The following is a 19,891-nucleotide window of genomic DNA, read 5'->3' as shown; positions in this document are numbered from 1 at the left end:
CTGAGTCTTCCTCCCTGGAGCTTCAAATCGTGACCCCTGGTTCTGCTGATTTTTTTCCAACGGAAAAGGTTTGTCGTTGTCTTTGGATCATATCATATCACCTCTGCTCCTCCCTTCCTCCAGGGTGTACGTATTTAGATTCTTCAATCTCTCCTCATAAGTCATTCGATGAAGACCCTCCACCTTTTTGGTCGCCCTTCTCTGGACTGCCTCTATCCTGTCTCTGTCCCTTCAGAGATACGGTCTCCAGAACTGAACACAGTATTCCAGTTGAGGCCTCACCAAGGCCCTGTACAAGGGGATTATCACTTCCCTCTCCTTACTCGATATTCCTCTCTCTATGCAGCCCAGCATTCTTCTGGCTTTAGCTATCGCCTTGTCACATTGTTTCGCCGACTTCAGATCATTAGACACTATCATCCCAAGGTCTCTCTCCTGCTCCGTGCACATCAGCCCTTCTCCCCCCATCGAATACAGTTCATTCAGATTTCTATACCCCATATGCATGACTCTGCACTTCTTGGCATTGAATCTCAGCTGCCATATCTTTGACCACTCTTCTAGCTTCCTTAAATCCCGTCTCATTCTCTCCACTCCTTCCGGCGTATCCGCTCTATTGCAGATTTTAGTGTCATCCGCAAAAAGACAAACCTTACCTTCTATCCCTTCCGCAATGTCGCTTACAAAGATATTGAACAGGACTGGTCCCAAAACCGACCCCTGCGGCACTCCGCTCAACAACGCTCTCTCTTCAGAGTAAGTTCCATTTACCATCACACATTGTCTTTTGTCCGTCAACCAGTTTGCAATCCAGGCCACCACCTTGGCACTCACTCCTAAGGTTCTTATTTTATTCACCAGTCTCCTGTGTGGGACCGTATCAAAAGCCTTGCTGAAGTCCAAGTAGATGACATCGAGTGATCTTCCTTGATCCATTTCTTTGGTTACCCAGTCAAAAAAGTCAATCAGATTTGTCTGACAGGATCTTCCCCTGGTGAATCCATGCTGCCTCTGGTCCAGCAATTCTTCCGACTGTAGATAGTTCACTATTCCTTCTTTTAACAGCGACTCCATTACTTTTCCCACCACCGAGGTGAGGCTAACGGGTCTGTAGTTTTCAGCCTCCTCTCTGTTTCCACTCTTGTGAAGCGGGATCACCACCGCTCTTCTCCAATCACTTGGCACCACTCCCGTTTCTAGGGATCTATTGAATAGGTCACACAGCGGACCCGCCAGCACATCTCTGAGCTCCCTCAGTATCCTGGGATAAACCTCATCAGGCCCCATGGAGTTACATCTACTCCATTCCCCTCTATTTTCTTGTTAACTAGCGACGGTCCTTCTCCAGGGTCTTCTTTAGTGAACACTGAACTGAAGTATTTGTTTAATAATTCTGCCATTTCTTTATCTGTCTCCACCCATTGATCCTTTTCACCTTTCAATTTCAGTATTCCACTTTGGACTTTTCTCCTTTCACTGATGTATCTGAAAAATGTTTTGTCACCTTGCTTTACCTCTTTGGCGATCCTTTCTTCCGCTTGAATTTTCGCTTTCTTGATTGCTTTCTTTGTCTCCCTCTGTTCCACTAGATATTCTTCCTTGTGTTCTTCTCTTTGGGATTCTTTATATTTCTTGAACGCTGTTCTTTTGGCTTTTATTTTGTCAGCCACCTCCTTTGAGAACCAGATAGGTCTCATTTTTCTCTTGCTTTTCTTTACTTTTCTAACATATATATTAGTTGCCTTGGTGATTGCTCCTTTTAGTTTGGTCCACTGTTGTTCCACATCTCTCTCTTTCTCCCAGTCTTCTAGTTCTTCCTCCAGATACTTCCCCATTTCATCAAAGTCCGTGTTTTTGAACTGCAAAACTTGAGTCTGTGCTACTTCTCCGTATCCTATTTGTGATATGAAACCATACTGTATGATAATCACTGGTGCTGAGGTGGGCACCCACCTGGACATTAGAGACGTTATCTCCATTAGTGAGAACTAAGTTGAGTATAGCTCCCTCCCTCGTGGGTTCCATTACCATTTGTTTGAACAGAGCCCCTTGCAGGGCATCCACTATCTCTCTACTACTGTTAAATTCTGCAGAAGGGATTCTCCAGTCTACATCTGGCATATTAAAATCTCCAACAATCATCACTTCTCCCTTTTTTCCCATCTTTTGTATGTCTTCAACTAGAGCTTTGTCAAGCTTTTCTATTTGATTTGGAGGCCTGTAAATCACTCCAATAGAAACGGAAGCCCCATCATCTTTTTTTAGGTCAGCCCATAGAGCTTCTTTGCCCCATCTTCCTTGCAGCTCCTAGGCCGCTCCGAAATCGGAGCGGCCTAGGAGAGAACAGAGGATGGCTGCGCGGCGCACGCAGGCTGCCAATTTTGCGTAGCCTTGCACGCGCCGACCCTGTATTTTATAACATGCACGCGGCAGCACGCGCATGTTATAAAATCGGGAGTAGATTTGTTCGCGCTGGTTTGCGCGAACAAATCTACTCCCGCGCGCACCTTTTAAAATCTACCTCTAAGTCTCCACACCCCCCACCCCTTTCTGAACCATCACAGGCATCCTGAGGGGAAAGTGCTACAAAGAATGGTCTGCCCCTTCTAGCTGTTACCTACCAGCAGGGATCTAGGGCCAATTAGTGAGAGACCAAAGGTCCCCCACATACCAAATTGGCATACTCTTGAAAAGAGTATGGTCACACCATTACCATTGGGCTTAGTGCCTGGGATGAAAATTCCCTACTCAGTTAAGAATGTTCCAACTTTAAATGCTACATCCTTAGTCCTATGTGCCATAGATAGTTTATTAAAGATTAAATGGAAGCCAAACCAACATTCTGCAATATGGTACAATTCACTCTTATTAATGGAAAGTTAATCAACTGGGGTAAATGGAAGGCTAAGGGAATTTGGTCACTTCAAAAGATATAACATTGTGGAATCATATGGCCTTTTGAAGAGCTTACCCAAAGATTTCAATTGCCTCAGTCTCAGGTATATAAATGGATACAATAAAGGCACTGTATAGAACAGTCTTAAAACAAAAGATACATTACCCGAAAATACGGAGCTTTATTCTCTATATCCAAAATTCAACTTTGGTGACCATGTAGAATCCAAGTTCTGTAAGATTCTCCATAATTTCTCTGCTTCCCAATGTTCAGGACTAGAGGCAGTTTGGGAGAAGGAACTGTCACTAGAGAGGGCAAATTTTAACTGGGAAAGATATTAAGTGCAAATTACGATAATTTCACGCTTGGCCAGTCTGCCACAGTCTCTATACTTATGAAATTGTATAGATGAAATTGTATAGATCATCCATACGGAACTCTGGTAATTGCTGGCACTGTGAACAAACAGGGGGCACCTTACAGCGTATGCTATATGATTGCATTAAGATCTGACCTTTTTTGGACTCAAGTATGGTAACACATAAATGAAATTTTGCCACTATCTATACCTATAACATATAAAGTAATCATTTTATGGTCTCATGCTATTAATGGGACATTTACTGTCAACCAGAGGAAGTTATTGGACATTCTCCTAGCACATGCCTTGCAAATGATACTGAGCAATTGGAAAAATAGTGACCTCTTGAGTACACTTATTTGTAGAATACTATATGTTTGGTGCATAAATATGTAAATGTGGTAGCTATGAAACTGAATCCAAAGAAACAAGTTTACATCATCTGGAAGCTCTTGTCAGATTATCTAAACTCCTAGGAAGAATTTTGAAACCTCCTTGTCCAAAAAGTGTAATAGATGATGATTATTTGTAATTTCCAGCATTTTTGTTTTCTGTTGTTTTTTCTTGTTGTTGTACTGATACATTTTCAATAAAAAGATTGAACCTTAAAACATTTTGTGAGTACTGTGTTGTGGAGAAAATAGCAAGTTATTGCCAGATCAAACTCCACCCCCCCCCCCCCCACCGTTGCAGTTCAGATTATGAGACAATACCCAAGTGTGTAGGTGTAGGAATTTGATAATTGATTCAAGTTATATTTGTCTCCTAAATAGATTTATAATGTTCTCCTAATGATTGGTGCAGCACTCTAGACAGATAATCCTGTATGTATAAACTGTATATTTTAGGATTAATGCATGCCTGGGAACCTAGGTCAAATCTGCTTTAGATCACAAGAGTTTCAGTTCAGCTTCTGGTTGAAATATAGCAAAAGTACCACATAATTTAGTAGGAGGCTTACATTCCTGTACTTCAACTGCTGGTAGGCTTTAATGAAAAATTGAGGCCCCGGATTGATTTTCATGGCGAATATATTTCTCTTTATCCAGGGGGAAGGATAGTGTTAGCTGAGGCACGCAGCGAACTTTTTAAATGGTCCTAGCCACTCTTTAGCAACTGGTGAACAAACAAACATAAATCTCTCAACTGTTTTAAGTACTGTACTAAATTATATAACACAGAGTAATTAAGAGAAGAATCTCTTGGGAGACTGGGTAGCGACTGAAATGGCAATGTTAATATTGCTTATTTGCTTCAGTCTGTGGAGGAAATGTAGTAGGTGACACTATGTCATCAGTAATGCACTTTCTTTGTTAATAGTATTCTCTGTGTAACAAAAACTGGAAATAAGTATATACTTGTCGGATAAGTAGCTTAACACATGCAGTATATGTGTAATTGTTTTAGGAAAAGGGCTCTAGTAGCTGTGCTGGATCTGGAAGCCTCTGGATTCTTTGCAAGTTATGAAACATTTTATAGGTCCAATGTTCTCAAACAATAGTTGAAGTTTTTATCTATTGTATGTGTCTCATACAATCTGAAAAATGTATACTGTAACACAAAATCCTGAGCAAAGTTGCACAGCATAGTAGCAGTGGCAAAGAATATATAACTTTAACCTTGCTGTACTGAACTGGTTATAATCTTTAACATGCAAGAGATGTACTACACAATAAAAGAGATATTTGGATTGATAAGCAGAGTGAATAAAATAATTTCTAAAAGAAAGAAATTGTTGCTTTAGAAATAACTTGATTTGACATGTAATGGTTATTTCTGTGTGCTGCCCTCTTGTGGTATCACCTTTTCAATACGTACTTTATCGGTCAACCTGCAAATGTTTTGTAAGATTTTGTGCTTGCTCCAGAGGTGGTAACAAACTACCCAGATGGTTAGCATTCCAAGCAGCATGTAATTACCTTTAGACTTAGTAATCCATCTGACAAAGAACACTTCATGTCTTTCAAAATCTGTTACAATGCCAAAGGACTGTGCCTCACTGTTTTATTTTATCATGACTTTGCAGGTTCTCCGATCAGTGTTGCTGTTTCCAACAATCGAGCGCATGGCTCAGTCACCACAAGGCAAATTTTTTACACCTGTTCTCTGCAGACTTCGTTATGCTGTGTACATTCCTGCCTACCTGTTATCCTTCTTACCAGATAGCATCAAAGCTTGTCTGGTAAGGTTTGTACTGCGAGGACTGAAATCAGTTGATGAAGCTTCAGTGACTGCTTCACTGAATCTCTTTAGTGTGAGTTGCATAGGTAAGCATATTTTTCTTCCTATGGTTATTACAGAAAAGTTTTTTGTTTGTGTTATGTTGAGACTATGAAAAGACCTAAACATGTATGTTAAATTGTGAATTTCAGAAAGAAAGTCATAATAGTAATTTCAGTTAAGGAGTTAAATGTTAATTTTTAGGTAGATGTGTAGAAGGTTATGTTTTAGCATTGAAGAGTGACCGCTCTGTAATCTTGTAATAGAAACTAGTCCATCTCAAGTTTTTAATTATTGCATCAGACACAAGTAACTGGAGTTTACAGCATTTCTTTGTCCTTTTTTTTTTTTTTTGGCATGTGATGTTCCTCAGTGAAGATTTTTTAATTTTCACATTTTTACTAAATGTTAAAGCAGATAATACTTGTGGAATACTGGTCTGTTTTCATAGGTGTCAGAATGGGTGGGCCAACCGGGCCCTGGCCGAATAACTTTACCTTCCGCTGGGGATCTTTAATTTTTCTCAGCTGTCCCAGAACAGCTCATGCTAGTGGGTGTTTCTACTCTTGCGCTGATCTTGCAAGACTTAAGATTGCAAAATCAGCACAAGAGTAGAGGCTTCCGAGCGTCTCAGCCTCAAGACCTGCACTGTGCCAGTGTCAGATGTTTGGGGGCCAGCAGAAAAACTGATGAGCAGGAGAGGCGGATAGGGGGTTGAATGTAGGAGGTAGGCTTGCTTGGAGGGGGGTGTTGGAGGTAGGAGGCAGGCTTGCTAGAGGCTGTTGCCCTCTGTCTCTCATAATTCCCGATCCTCTCTCTCATTCCTAGTCCTTTTACCATCGCCAGTTCTTTCATCCTGTCTCCTCTCCCCATCCCTGATCCTCTCCCCATCCCTGGTCCTCTGAAGGGAGCAGGGAAGAAAAAGAAAGAGATGGAGCAGGGGAGGAAAAAGAGAGAGCTGCAATCTGAGCCAGAGAGTAAGAGAGACTATTAATACCTGCAGACGGACCTTGAAGAATATAGAGTTAGCTTTAACACTACTGCTAACTAGTCAGTAATGTACTTTCTGTATTTTAGTATTTTATATGTGTGCAGATGCTTATTAATGTTTTGTTTTAATTTTATGCTTACCATTTTAAGTCTGCCAATGTTTTTTGTATTTGACTATTAGGTATGCTTTATTTTGTAAACCACCTGGGTAACTTGCTTGACAAGTGGTATTTAAAGTTCAATAAATGAAATGAAATGGGAGAAACAGAAAATTGCCTTGGAAAACTTTCAAACCTATTTTTCAGGTTTGTCGCATTTTCATCAATGTCGGGTCCCTCTCAGTCTTCCCTTAGGCTCCCCAGGCATGATTTTCAGTAAGTTTTTGTTTTCAGTTTCCCCTGTGGCGGCGGTTGCCTCAGTGCCCACCAGCTTCGACCTCCCACCATCACCATTCTCATTATTTTTCCTTTTGATCATCATGGCCTTCTCCGGTTTCCATCGATGCCCACAGTGTCCAAGGACCATGTCCATTACGGACCCTCATGAAGCTTCAAGAAGACAGAGGGTCTATGAGTCTCATAGCCCCTCATTGGCCAAGGCAGATCAAGTTTCAACTCCTTCGGGAGTTGTCATTCCGGAGACCAATCAGTCTGGGGACTTCTCTAGCTCTCATCACACAAGATCAGGACAGGCTGTGGCATCCCAACCTCCAGACCCTGTCGCTTACAGCCTAGATGTTGAGAGGCTGATTCTTCAGCCGCTTGATCTTTCAGAAGATGTGTCTTGGGTCATAGTGGCTTCTAGAAAGACTTCCACTAGAAGGTCCTATGGGCTGAAGTACAGGAAGTTTTCCATGTGTGTGAGCAGAAGGCCCTAGATTGGTTCTCCTGCTCCACACAAAAACTGCTTGATTACCTTCTACACCTATCAGAGACTGGCTTGAAAATCAAATCCGTTAGAGTTCCATCTATGTACAATTCAGCACATACCACCAAGGTGTAGATGGTATGCCCATCTCTGTACAGCATATAGTTGTATACTTTATGCGGGGCCTGCTTCAGTTGAAGCCTCCCCTAAGGCCTCCCGTTGTGTCTTGGGACCTCAACGTAGTGCTGGCTCAGCTGATGAAAGCTCCCTTTGAGCCACTGCACTCATGTGATTTGAAGACCCTGACTTGGAAGGTCACATGTTTGGTGGCGGTCACTTCAGCACGCAGGGTCAGCGAGCTCCAGGCCTTAGTGACTTATCCACCTTATACCAAGTTTTATCATGACAGGGTGGCCTTGGGTATGCACCCTAAATTCCTACCTAATGTGGTGATGGATTTCCATCTTAACCAGTCAATTGACCTGCCAACATTCTTTCCCATCCCCATTCGCACCAAGGCGAACAAGCACTGCACAGTTTGGATTTCAAGAGAGCCTTAGCCTTCTATCTGGAGCGGGCAGAAGTCCATAGACAGTCCACCCAACTTTTTATTTCTTTTGATTGGAATAGGTTGGAAGATGCCTTTACGAAACAGACACTATCCAATTGGCTTGCAGATTCTATCACCTTCTGTTATGCCCAGGTGGAACTGCATCTTGGGGATCATGTCAAGGCTCATTCTGTCACAGCCATGGCAACGTTGGTGGCCCACTTGCGAGCAGTTCCCATGGAGGAGATCTGCAAGGCTGCGACATGGAGTTCTCTCCACACATTTGCATCTCACTACTGTCTGAATAGGGATGGCTGACGTGATGGCAGATTTGGCCAGTTTGTCCTTCAGAAACTCTTTGAGGTATAGAACCCAACTCTCCCTCCCTAGGGCCCATTGTTTGGGTTCAGGCTGTCTCCAGCTCTGTTACTAATAACACTGTGGTTGTTGTGCTCGTTGGTACCTGGTTGCTGCTTGCTGCTTCCCTTTTGTGTTGGGAAACAGCCTGTAGCTAGGGATTCACCCATGTGTGAGGGCTGCCATCCTGCTTGTCCTAGGGTAAAGCAGAGTTGCCTACCTGTAACAGGTGTTCTTCTAGGACAGCAGGATGTTAGTCCTCATGAAACCCGCCCGCCACCCCGCAGAATTGGGTTTCTCCTGTTTTTTATTTTAGTAGTAATTCTATTTTACGAGACTGAAGATGGACCCCGTGTGGACGCATGGTATAGGGCATGCTGGGCATGCTCAGTGTGCTTAGTCAAAGTTCCAGAAACTTTGACATACGTTTTCTGTGCCAGACTCCATCCACTGGTGTCTGGCACCATGTCCTAGGAGAACATCTGGTACAGGTAAGCAGCTCTGCTTTTTGTTTCCCCAGAGGGTGGTGTATTGGTATTCTGGGATTCAGTGAAATATTTACTTGTGCTTTTTCATAGGTAGGGGTCTTGTTGTTTGAGTCCTTGGTGTTACTGCTGTATAGATTTTGCGTATGGATCCAGAGAAGGTCAAGTGTATCCAGTGTTGGTCACAACCTTCTGGTCTCTGCACATTGCAGAGGATTTTGGGCTTCGCGAACTACTACTGGCACTTCATCCCCAATTATTCCAGGATCGTGGTCCCACTCATGACGCTCACCAGAAAGGGAGCCAATACCAAGGCTTGGGCTTCTAATGTGGTCACATAATTCCTAGAGTTGAAGAAGGCCTTTCTCCCGGAACCATGCCTCAATCATCCGGACCCCACACGTCCATTCATCTTAGAAGTTGACTCCTCCTCCTTGGGTGTAAGGGCTGTGTTGAGTCAACACTCCAGTACAGGGGTTCTCCACCCCTGCTCCTCCTTCTCATTATAGTTCTCTTCCACCAAGTGGAATTATGGGATTGAGACCGGGAATTGCTAGCTATCATCAAGATGTTGTTCGAGGAGTGGTAACAGTGGTTGGAGGGGGGTGCACATCGGATTATGATATATTCCAGCCACAGAAACTTGAAATATCTTCACCATGCACAATGTCTGAATGCAACCCAAGCCCAATGGTCCCTGTTCTTTCTTCCATACTGGCTCAGACAGAAGATATTGGAATTGTCCCACGACTTCTATGTCACAGGTCACCCTGGGTGGACCCAAACTCTCATGCTATTCCAGCAGTATTATTGGTGGCCTCATATGCAGAGAGATGTCAGGACCTATGTGGACTCTTGTCCTACCTGTGCACAGCAAAAAACATTGGTGGGACAAACTTGGGGGCTATTACAGACATTGCCGACCACCAGGGAAATCTGGACCCAATTGTCCATCAACTTTTTGGTGGATCTTTCTCTCTCTAATAGCTGCAGCACTATTTGGGTAGTTATTGACCGATTCGGCAATAGGTAGAACTGCTTGGAGTAGGTGTTAGCCATGTCCTTCCTTGTTCCTAATCCTGCTTCTGTTCCAGTGCCTTGTCTTTGTGTTCCTTGTCCCTTCCAGTTTCTTCGGAGTTCCTGTGTTCATGTCTGGTGGTCCCTCACCTGTCTTTGGTATATTCCTTTTGTTCTGTGTTATTGTTTGTAATGTTTTGGGTGGATCCTTGGACACTGTGGCAGATGACCACGCCCACAGGGGGAAGTCCCATGAGGGGCCACAGGTCAGGCTCAGCTTTAGAATTTATTTATTTAAGGCTTTTATATACCGATGTTCCTGTACTAGTAGATATCACGTCGGTTTACATAGAACCAAAGTTGGAAATTACATCAAACAAGAGGGTACAGATCACAGGGCTAACTTCGTATGAACTTATAGATAAAGCAGCGAACGACTTAAAATAAAATAAAATTATTATAAATATAAGTATAAATATACAAAATATAAATAAACAAACATTCAGCAAACTTGGATTTACAGCAGACTTGAAAAGCATGAATGCATTATAACATACAGCATGCGGGGAAATAATGAGATTAAATTATAAGATTAAATGGTTACGGCGTCGGACATCTCGCATCATCGTGAATCTGACCCTGAGGGAGAGACCTTTAATTATTTTTATTTATTTAATTACTTTTATTATCTTAATAAAAGATAATAAAAGAATTATCTTTTATTAAACAGTTGAGAAGCCACCAGAGGTGGCAGTAGTGAGTAGAGATGAAGCCCAGCTGGGCTTGTAGTCCCTCAGGACACTGGAACAGCGATCCCTCAATAGCTGTGCTGTAGTGGAGAGAAACTGAGATAGTGAGTACAGTGGAGCATACACAGGGTTCCGGTATGGAGGCTCGTTGGTTGAATACTCACACAGCGGTTTCTCCCAGAAGGTAACACAGAAGCTGGAATAGAGGCAGGCCCTCGAGGAGCAAGTACCTGGTTCCAGGGAACAGCTCTGAGAGAGTCTAGATGGTAACTCACTGATGGTATAGGCAGTAGTGTCTTCCAAGCAGAAGTGAGCTCAGGCAGCGATTCTGGGAACATGGGCCCTCGAGGCGCGAGTACCGGTTCCAGACAGCGGCCTGAAAGAAAAGAGAGAGGCCCCCGAGGAGCGGGTACACCGATAGAGTAAGTCCAATAAGGAGAAGCTGAGTAGCTAGGTACGGAGAGCGAATCCCATCCATAAGGAGTCCCTTGCTAACTCGTTGAGCTAGCTAACAGAGTAGGCTTTTGTATCTGGGATGTGTGACATCATCACAGGGGGACGCCCCTGGGGTTCGCGCTAAAGAAGGAATAAGAAGCAGGGCCGTGCGGTGCATGCGCCCTATGGCAGCTGAACAACATGGCGGGATGCAGTGCCCAAGCCGGACCGGGGATGCCGGAGAGGACGGCAGGCAGGTGCCGCGGCAGCCAGACGTCCATCAACTGTGGGAGGAGTCGCCAAAGAGGTAAGGAGGGTGAAGTGGAGATGGGCAGCAACAGTCGTAACATTCTGCCTTGCCTTCCTTCTCTCGAATTGACATCTCGGCTTGGACCTCTGGCTTCATCTTCACTTGGATTCCTGGCTTGACTTTGGACCTCTTCTTGACCACGTTGGATTTCTGCCTGCCTTGTGACCTCTGCTTGCTGCCCGCCCTGATCACGGCATGCTCTTGTCTCTGCTGCCTGCCCCGACATCTGCTTGGACTGACCTTGTTCTCTTCCCACTAGCCAATTGTCTCTTCTGCGTTGGAGTCATCTCTGCACAGAGGCCCATGCCTATGTCCAGCCCGCCCCAGCACCTGAGGGCTCAACCTAAGGGGAACGTCTTGAGTGAAGTTACTGTTGGGCATCTGTTTCAGCCAGCTCCATCTGCTGATGGTGAGGTCCTGCAGGGCTCCTTCCTGTGAGTACTGCCAACCTCACCTCGATCCAAGGGTCCATTTCCAAAACCCCAAGGCATTCACCATATTCTCAGCCACCTAACCGTGGTCACTTCATCTCTCACACTTCAGACTGGACTCTTACACTGGGAAAATATGTCCTTTTGTGTGTTACCCAGGGACTGCCCTAGCTCATGTTCCACAATCCCTTGATAAACTGGGAACCTTTCAAATTGCCCACTGGGTGTCCATCTGCCACTGGGGGTCCACCGGTTATCATGGCTCAGACAACTGATTCAGACCTGCAGGGTCTCTCTCCTCATTATGCAACCTTTGCGGTTGTATTCAGTATATAGGCCAAGACACTACTCCCACATTGGCCATATGATTGTCCTATTCATTTACTCCCAGGCAAGATACCTCCCATGGGCTAAGCCTATCCACTGTCCATACCTGAGACTTAAGCCATGTTATCTTATATCCGTGAGAACTTGGAACAGAGTTTTATCCACCCATCATTCTCATCAGCCAGAGCAGAATTCTTCTTTGTTGTGAAAAAAGATGGATCACTAAGATCATGTATTGACTGCCAGGACCTCAATGCCATCACTCGGAAGAACTGCAATCGCTTACCTGTTATCATGGAGCTATTTGAACGCCTGAGGGAGGCACAAATCTTCACAAAACAGGATCTTAGAGGGGCCTATAACTTAATTCAATTCCAGGAAGGCGATGAATGGAAGACTGCCTTTGACACTCAAGACGGCCACTATGAGTACTTGGTCATGCCCTTTGACCTCTGTAATGCCCCTGACGTTTTCCAGTATATGGTAAATGAGATCTTCCAGGACCTACTGTATTCCCATGTGGTGGTAAGCTTGGATGATATCTTTATCTTCTCACGTTCCCTGGCACATCACTGAGAATAAGTGAAGCAGGTGCTACAAAGATTTCAGGAGCACCACTTAAATGCAAAACTCGAAAGGTGTATATTCGAGCAAGAAGAACTACCATTCTTAGAATACATTGTCTCCCAGCATGGATTGCAAATTAATGCAGAGAAAGTTAAGGCCCGTGGGACTTAAGGCTCTGCAATGGTTTCTAGGCTTTGCAAACTACTACCACCTGTTTGTGCCTAGGTACTCCTTCTTGGTGGCTCCCCTTACCGCCCTTACCACAAAGGGTGTGGACATAAAACACTGGACCAACTAAGCCATTCAGGCTTTCAATAGCCTCAAAAGGGAGTTTCTCAGAGACTCTTGCCTCCACCACCTGGACCCATTAATACTAGAGATGTGCTTCGTTTTTTTCTACCGGGTCGTTTTTTGACTCGGATACTTCTTGGTAAAATTTGGGTTTTCTTGTTTAGTTTTTTTGAAAAACGAAACGAGGAAACCCGAAACCGGGCCAAAAAACGAAGCGGGAAACAAAGCTAAAAAAAACCCCACCCCAAGCATTTAAAAGCATTTTCATACATACATACAAACTCCCCCCCCCATCCCGATCCCTCCCCAAGACTTACGAACATCCCTGGTGGTCCAGCGGGGTCCCGGGTGCCATTTGATCCTCCGTGCCCATGTGCGCCATTGCCAGGCTTGCTCAAAATGGTACCGAATAGCCTGAACTACCATGTCACAGGGGCTACCGGCGCCATTGGTCAGCCCCTGTCACATGGCCATCGGCGCCATCTTGTGCTCCTATCATGTGACAGGAGCTGACCAATGGCGCCGAAAGCCTCTGTGACATAGTATGGGCAAAGGCTATCGGCGCCATTTTGATTACTGGCAGCCGACAATGAAATCACTCCTGGACCCCCGCTGGACCCCCAGGGATTATTGGCAAGCCTTGGGGGCGTCACCCCTCCTGACCCATGTAGGCAAAAGATATGTTGAATGAAGAGGCAAGCTAATTCTGGTGCAGATGGAAGCCTTGGAGGGTTGTTCACGACTACCCAGATGGTGATGCAGCCATTAGAAAGGGGTAGGTCAATGACAAAGTCAGTGGCCAGGTGGATCCAGGGTTCCTCAGGAACTGGCAATGGCTGTAACAATCCCCAAGGTCGCGCATAGGATTTCCTGTGGACAGCTTTCTGCTACCAGCAAGCAGGCCTTCCGCTTGAAGGACAAGTGAGAGCGCACTCAGTCAGGGCCTTGGCAACGTCAGTAGCACACTTCCGTTCAGTACCTATTGCCGACATCTGCAGGGCCGCGACATGGAGCTCTTTCCACACTTTCGCAGCCCATTACTGTCTGGACAAGGCTGGTCGACAGGACAGCATCTTTGGCCAGTCTGTCTTACGAAATTTGTTTCCAGTGTAAGAACCCAACTCTTCCTACTTAAGGCCCACTGTGAATTTCAGGCTGCCCTTCGTTACCAACAGCACCACCGTTGTTGCACCTGTTGGGTGCTGCTTGGCCCGCTATGTTCCAAGGCAATCTGTCACTTGCTATTCATTGAGAAAGCAGAGTTGCTTACCTGTAACAGGTGTTCTCCCAGGACAGCAAGATGTTAGTCCTCACGAAACCCACCCGCCACTCTGTGGACTTGGGTTCGATTACATTTTCTTATTTTATTTTTTCGCTCTTGCTTTTTGCTGTAAAACGAGACTGAAGTGGGACCCCATGTGGCCACAGGGTTAGTGGCATGCTGGGCATGCTCAGTGTGCCAGTCAAAGTTCTAGAAACTTTGACAAAAGTATTGCGTGACAGGGCTACATCTGATGATGTCACCCATCTTTGAGGACTAACATCCTGCTGTCCTGGGAGAACACCTGTTACAGGTAAGCAACTCTGCTTTACATCTGCCGCCTGAAGAAAAAGGCTGTTGTGAACTCTTTAAAAGTCTCCAAAAACTGTGTAATCAGCAAACTTTTTTTTAATATAAATAGACAATAGTCACATACTATCTGAATAAGCAGCCTCCCCTTCCCGCTGAATGTGGAAATGACAATTCTTTGTATCATGAAAGGAAAATGTCCAGGTACACTCTAATCCAGAGGATACTTTTGAGGAATCCTAAATTCCCACAACTATCCCATGGATTAGAAACATATAAATGACAGCAGAAAAGGACCAAATGGTCGATCCAGTTTGCCCAGCAAGCTTCGTAAGGTAGTAACTGCCACTCTGAGCAGGTTATTCCCATGTTTAGACAAGTAACTGTTGCTCCTTGCAGTTATCCCCAAGCCTTATGATAACCCATTAAAATTTCTGCTAGCAACATTTTTTACTGGGTGATGAGCTTTCTTGAAAATTCAGATAGTTCTGCTTTATGTGCTTTGCTTATGGACTTAGCTGTAGAAGCAGTCCTGTGCTTTTTCCCTTATGTCTGCATATCAATACCCTCGATTATAGAATTTGGGGCCCTCTTGGTTGTTTTCTGAATCCAATTCCTCTTTTCCTCCCTGCCAACTAAGTAGGGATTAATGCTGCAGTTGCATGAAGAGCATTCAAGGTTTATTGTTTAAGGCTAGTAATCTCCATGTCTTCTGTTAAGGGTAGTAACCATCGCAAAAGCAAGTTACCTCCCTGCATATTTTTCTCGTTTCATCTTCTGACTTTTAGAGATCCACAGTGTTTATCCCATGCCCCTTTGAATTCTTTGATTTTGTCTTCACCAACTCCTCCAGAAGGGCATTCCAAGCATCGATCACCCTCTCCATGAAAAAATATTTCCCGTTCTGAGTTGTCCACCCTGGATTTCATTTCATGACCCCTAGTTCTATTGTTTTCTTTCCAATGGAAAAGGTTTGAAGTTTGTGCATCATTTAAACCTTTTAGGTATCAGAAGGTCCATATCAGATCTCCCCTGCACCCCCTCTCTTCCAGGGTATACATATTAAGATCATTCAGTTTCTCCTCATAGGTCTTCCAATACAGACATAATTTTGGTTGCCCTTCAATGAAACGCCTCCATTCTGTCTCTATCCTATTAGGGGATAGAAAACAAGATCTTTGTTGTTGGGTTTTGTTTTGGTTTTTTTTTTGGGGGGGGGGTCCTACCTTACATGGATATGTTTGTGACAGACCTGAACAAGAAGATTAAAGTTGGTATCAGTTTTCTGCTTCAGGAAGAAACTGGAAGACAATCCAATTACAAATTTCATTGTGGAAAAACCTCCTGTATACATATCCTTTCCTGCTCCTAGTAGCCAAGACTCAGAAGAGTCAGTGTCTAATCTATGATCACCATATTAGCTGACACAGATGTGATTCTCTCTTCTCTGGGAAATGTCAACTGTAGAACCAATCAAGCTATGATCTTCTCCAAGTCAATCCCTAGCTTTTATGACCTGGATACCAAAAGTGTAGTGATAAGTAAGCACTGTGTGTCTGAAGAAGTGTCTTGAGTCCTTCTGATTTCTAGGAATGTGATTTCTAGTCCTTCTGATTTCTAGGAATATTTGGCAAGCTTAAGGTTTTAAATGGAGGAGATCTGCCTGCTGATGTGAGGACAATTATATGGACCCTTTTATTATACTATGCAAAAATAACTTTAATACATTCTATAACTGTTAGAATATGGTTTAAAGCTCAACTCCATTACAGTCCATTTATCTGCAGTTGACACTTATTACTAATTTGTAATAGGGAACTAGATTTCTGATCAGTCTTCAGCTGTCAACTTTATGCTGGACTTTATTTATTTGAAGCCTTCCAGTGAGGACCTTGTAGTATTCTGGGATAGTGTGATTTTAACTCAGCTAATGAAAGCTTCCTTTGAGCAGGGCTTAATTTGTAGATGAAAAGGAAATGGAATTGTGGGTATGGCAGGGATGGGGCTGGTTGTAACATGTGATGGCTGGGGCAGGCCGAATATGACCTTGAGTGACAGGGCCAGGGCCAAATATGACCTCTCTCCCAAACATACATGCACACACACTCTAAAACAAGAGGTAGTGGGATTAGATTGAAAGAGGTAGAATCAGGAATTAGCTAAGGAAATATTTCCTTACATAAAGGGTGATGGATGCATGGAATAGCCTCCCAGTGGAGGTGGTGGCAACAAGGAAAATATCTCAATTCAAGTTAGCATGGGACAAGCTCCAGGTATTAAATGAGTGGTAGGGATTGATGAGATAGATAGACTAAATAGGTCATATGGGGTTTCATATTCATCTGCTGTGCAGCTCGGCAAGTTAGCTGAGTGCTGCTGAAAATACCTGGCTATCTTAAAGCTAGCCTGATACTTTTATCCGACTAACTTTAGGACAGCCCTGTGATCCCACCAGAGTTAGCTGAATAAATTATCAGATTAACTCTTAATATGAGCTAACTCTTTATCCAGCTAAGTACTGTTTTGAATATCGGGCTCTCTGTCTTGTTTTGCTGTAATATTTCTATGTTTCTTTAAAGAAGAAAAAAAAGTAAAATAAAATAAAGTGGACAGTGTCAAAATGTTCCTCCTCCTTTGTCCTATCCCAGTAGCAGGGGAACAGAATCAGCCTGGTGGTCCTCCAAAGTGCTGCTCCTCCTGCTGCTGATTCCTATCCTAACTGCAGGGTAAACTGAAGTATCCCTGCATATGTCGGCTTAAGCTGTGAACCCACATAGGCAGGAGAAATGGCTGTGCTAGAGGAGCACTAGGCCAGCGGCAGCTCTACTGTCCTGCCACTAGAGCTATGCTGGCACTTGGGTAGGAGGGTGGGTGGGGGATCAGAAAGGAATCTGAGTCTCACGTGAGAGTAAGGTGCTGACACTAGGGAGAGGGGTAAGACTTGGGGGCTCAAGGACCACGCTGGAAGGTTCAAGGACCACCAGCAGAGAGAGGAGGAGGATAACCAGAAAGAGGAAACTCCTGGCTCAGGGCTGGGAAGGGCTCGGCTCTTATGATGGAGGTAGCATCTGTAAGTTTCCAGTTTTGCTTCCCAAATTTTGGCGCCCTAGGACAAACACATCTGCCCTCTTTAGGTATATTGGCAGATTTTAACGATGATCTATAACCTACCAAACTACCTTTTCTCTCTCCCCAGTGGTACTCTATTCCCAGCCCCAAAGATGATTTTCTAAAAATAAAAAGAAGTTACCGGGTCAGGGGTCGAGGAGGGTAAACTCCTTTTCACACTCCTGTCCTTCAGTGGTACAAGCATTAGGGATGTGCAGAGCAAAATTTTATGTTCATATTTTTTATGTCCGAAAGGGGGTCCCACTTGCGGCCAATATGGACATAAAAAAAATCCAATGAGTTGGGTATATGTACATATGTGCAAAAAAAAAATTAAAACCCCCTCACCCTCCTTAATCCCCCCCCCAGACTTACCACAACTCCCTGGTGATGGAGCGAGGAATGAGGACGTCATTTCTGCAATCCTTGGCGAGAAGCATGTGACGTCGGTGGCACGTCGAGTGACGCGGCGTCACGTGATTCCCGGCTCGTTCGCGCCGGACGGCTCGTTCGGCCCAAAAAGAACTTTTGGCCAGCTTGGGGGGGTCAGGAGGCCCCCCCAAGCTGGCCTCCTGACCCCCCCAAGCTGGCCAAAAGTTCTTTTTGGGCCGAACGAGCCGTCCGGCGCGAACGAGCCGGGAATCACGTGACGCCGGCGTCACTCGACGTGCCGCCGACGTCACATGCTTCTCGCCAAGGATTGCAGAAATGACGTCCTCACTCCTCGCTCCATCACCAGGGAGTTGTGGTAAGTCTGGGGGGGGGATTAAGGAGGGTGAGGGGGTTTAAATTTTTATTTTGACTCAACAATCGCGATTTCCCACATATCGAACATATCTATGTTCGATATGTGGGAAATCCGATCGTTTATGTCGAATCAATTTTTTAAGTAAAAAAAAAATATGAGTTGCGTTTTACTAATGCGGTCAATCCGAATGCACACCCCTAACAAGCATGTCTCTACTGTCCCTCCCCTCAAAGTCCTCTTTTTCTATTTTATATGCAGCAACTCTTCTCCAGGGCCAAGCTGGTGTCCTTCTCTTTGACCTGCACAGGCCACTGATGCCATGGCCACCTCTTTCCCTCTGCCCATATGAGCTGTTGACACCACTTCTTGATCCCTTGGCCCATTGATGCATGTCCTGCCTTTTGGTCCACCAACCCCTAAAGTGGGGGATCAGTAGACCAAAAGCTCATCCTCCAGCTGCTCTCTGCCCACTAGTGCTCAACCCTCAGAATCCTCCCTTTCTCAATACCCTCCTCTCTCTGCAGATGGTCCTTGAGGCCCCAAACTCCTCATTTCATGATTCTCCTATGGTTCTCAAGTCTCGAACCACTCCAATGCCTAGTGGTCCTTAAGTCCAAGGCTAGTCACCAATACCCTCTCACCATTCCACAATAAAGAAGTAGTAAGCAGTCTTTCTGGCTTTTGTACTTACCCCTCTGGCAACTCTTTATCCTCTCCCTGGAGGGCAAAATGGGTCTGTGATCCAAGGCCACCTCTGCTCTTCCTCTCTTGGTGGAGGAGAGGGAAAGGTACAGGGTGGGAGCGGGGTCTGTCAGGAACCAACTACAGGGACTCTGCTCTTTAGCTCCAAGAGCCAGCCAGACCCAATGCTGCTGCTCTCCTTCTCCCTCTGGGAGAGTGGAGAAGGGCTAATGGGTGCTGCTGCTTTCTAGCTCTTGAGACAGAGCCAGGGATGGGGGTGGAGAATAGGCTGCTGAGAGCCAATCAAGTGGCTGTGGCTCTCTAGCTCCAGGAGCTGCAGAGAGCTAATATTCTTCTGCTCTTTGGAGGTAGGGAGAAGAAGGGGGGCTGCTGGGAGCCAACCACATGGCTGCATCTCACTAGCTCCTGGAGCTGTAGGATCTAATGCCACCACTGCTACTGTTCTTCCTCTGTTTCTTAGGGATGCAGAAATCCAACCAAGCCTACACTGCTCTTGTCTGCCTCCTGAGCGATACAGGGATTCAAACAGAGTGCTGCTGCTCTGCCCGCTTGAAAGTGGGACCAGAAGCAGGTCACTTCTGCTCTAATGACAACTTCTGCTCTGAGGGCTCAAATAAGTGACAGAATACCGTTCTGTTCTATTCAAGCAGAAATTAAACCCTGCCTGAGTCTTTTGACTTCTGTCAATTCAATTACCTGCCCTGGAAGGTTATATTTTTCATTGATGGTTACTTTGGCCTACAGAATTAAAGTCCAAATCTTGTGACTTACCTGCCATACATAAATTTCGTCTTAACATCGAGGCAATTCATCCTTACTCTATCTGAGGTGGTGTTGGACTCCTTCCTTAGGCCTAGATTTATCAAAATGCGGTAAGTACCGCATGCGATAGCAAAAGGGGCGTGGTTTA

The 19,891-nt window shown here is 44.9% G+C and overlaps 1 protein-coding gene across 3 annotated transcripts in view; it reads left to right on the top strand.

Annotated features, from left to right (window-relative positions):
* LDAH (lipid droplet associated hydrolase) overlaps nucleotides 1-19,891 on the top strand; it is a 440,292-nt gene that overhangs the window by 345,090 nt on the left and 75,311 nt on the right. For all 3 annotated transcript variants that reach the window (XM_029595992.1, XM_029595993.1, XM_029595994.1), the window contains one exon: nucleotides 5,284-5,524. In XM_029595992.1, the coding sequence (XP_029451852.1) occupies nucleotides 5,284-5,524 (241 nt within the window). The remainder of the gene's footprint in view (nucleotides 1-5,283; nucleotides 5,525-19,891) is intronic.

The sequence above is a fragment of the Rhinatrema bivittatum genome, chromosome 3, assembly GCF_901001135.1.
Source record: "Rhinatrema bivittatum chromosome 3, aRhiBiv1.1, whole genome shotgun sequence".
Lineage (NCBI taxonomy): Eukaryota > Metazoa > Chordata > Amphibia > Gymnophiona > Rhinatrematidae > Rhinatrema > Rhinatrema bivittatum.
Note: the sequence above shows the minus strand (reverse complement) of the source record. Positions and strands in the feature narration are given on the sequence as shown.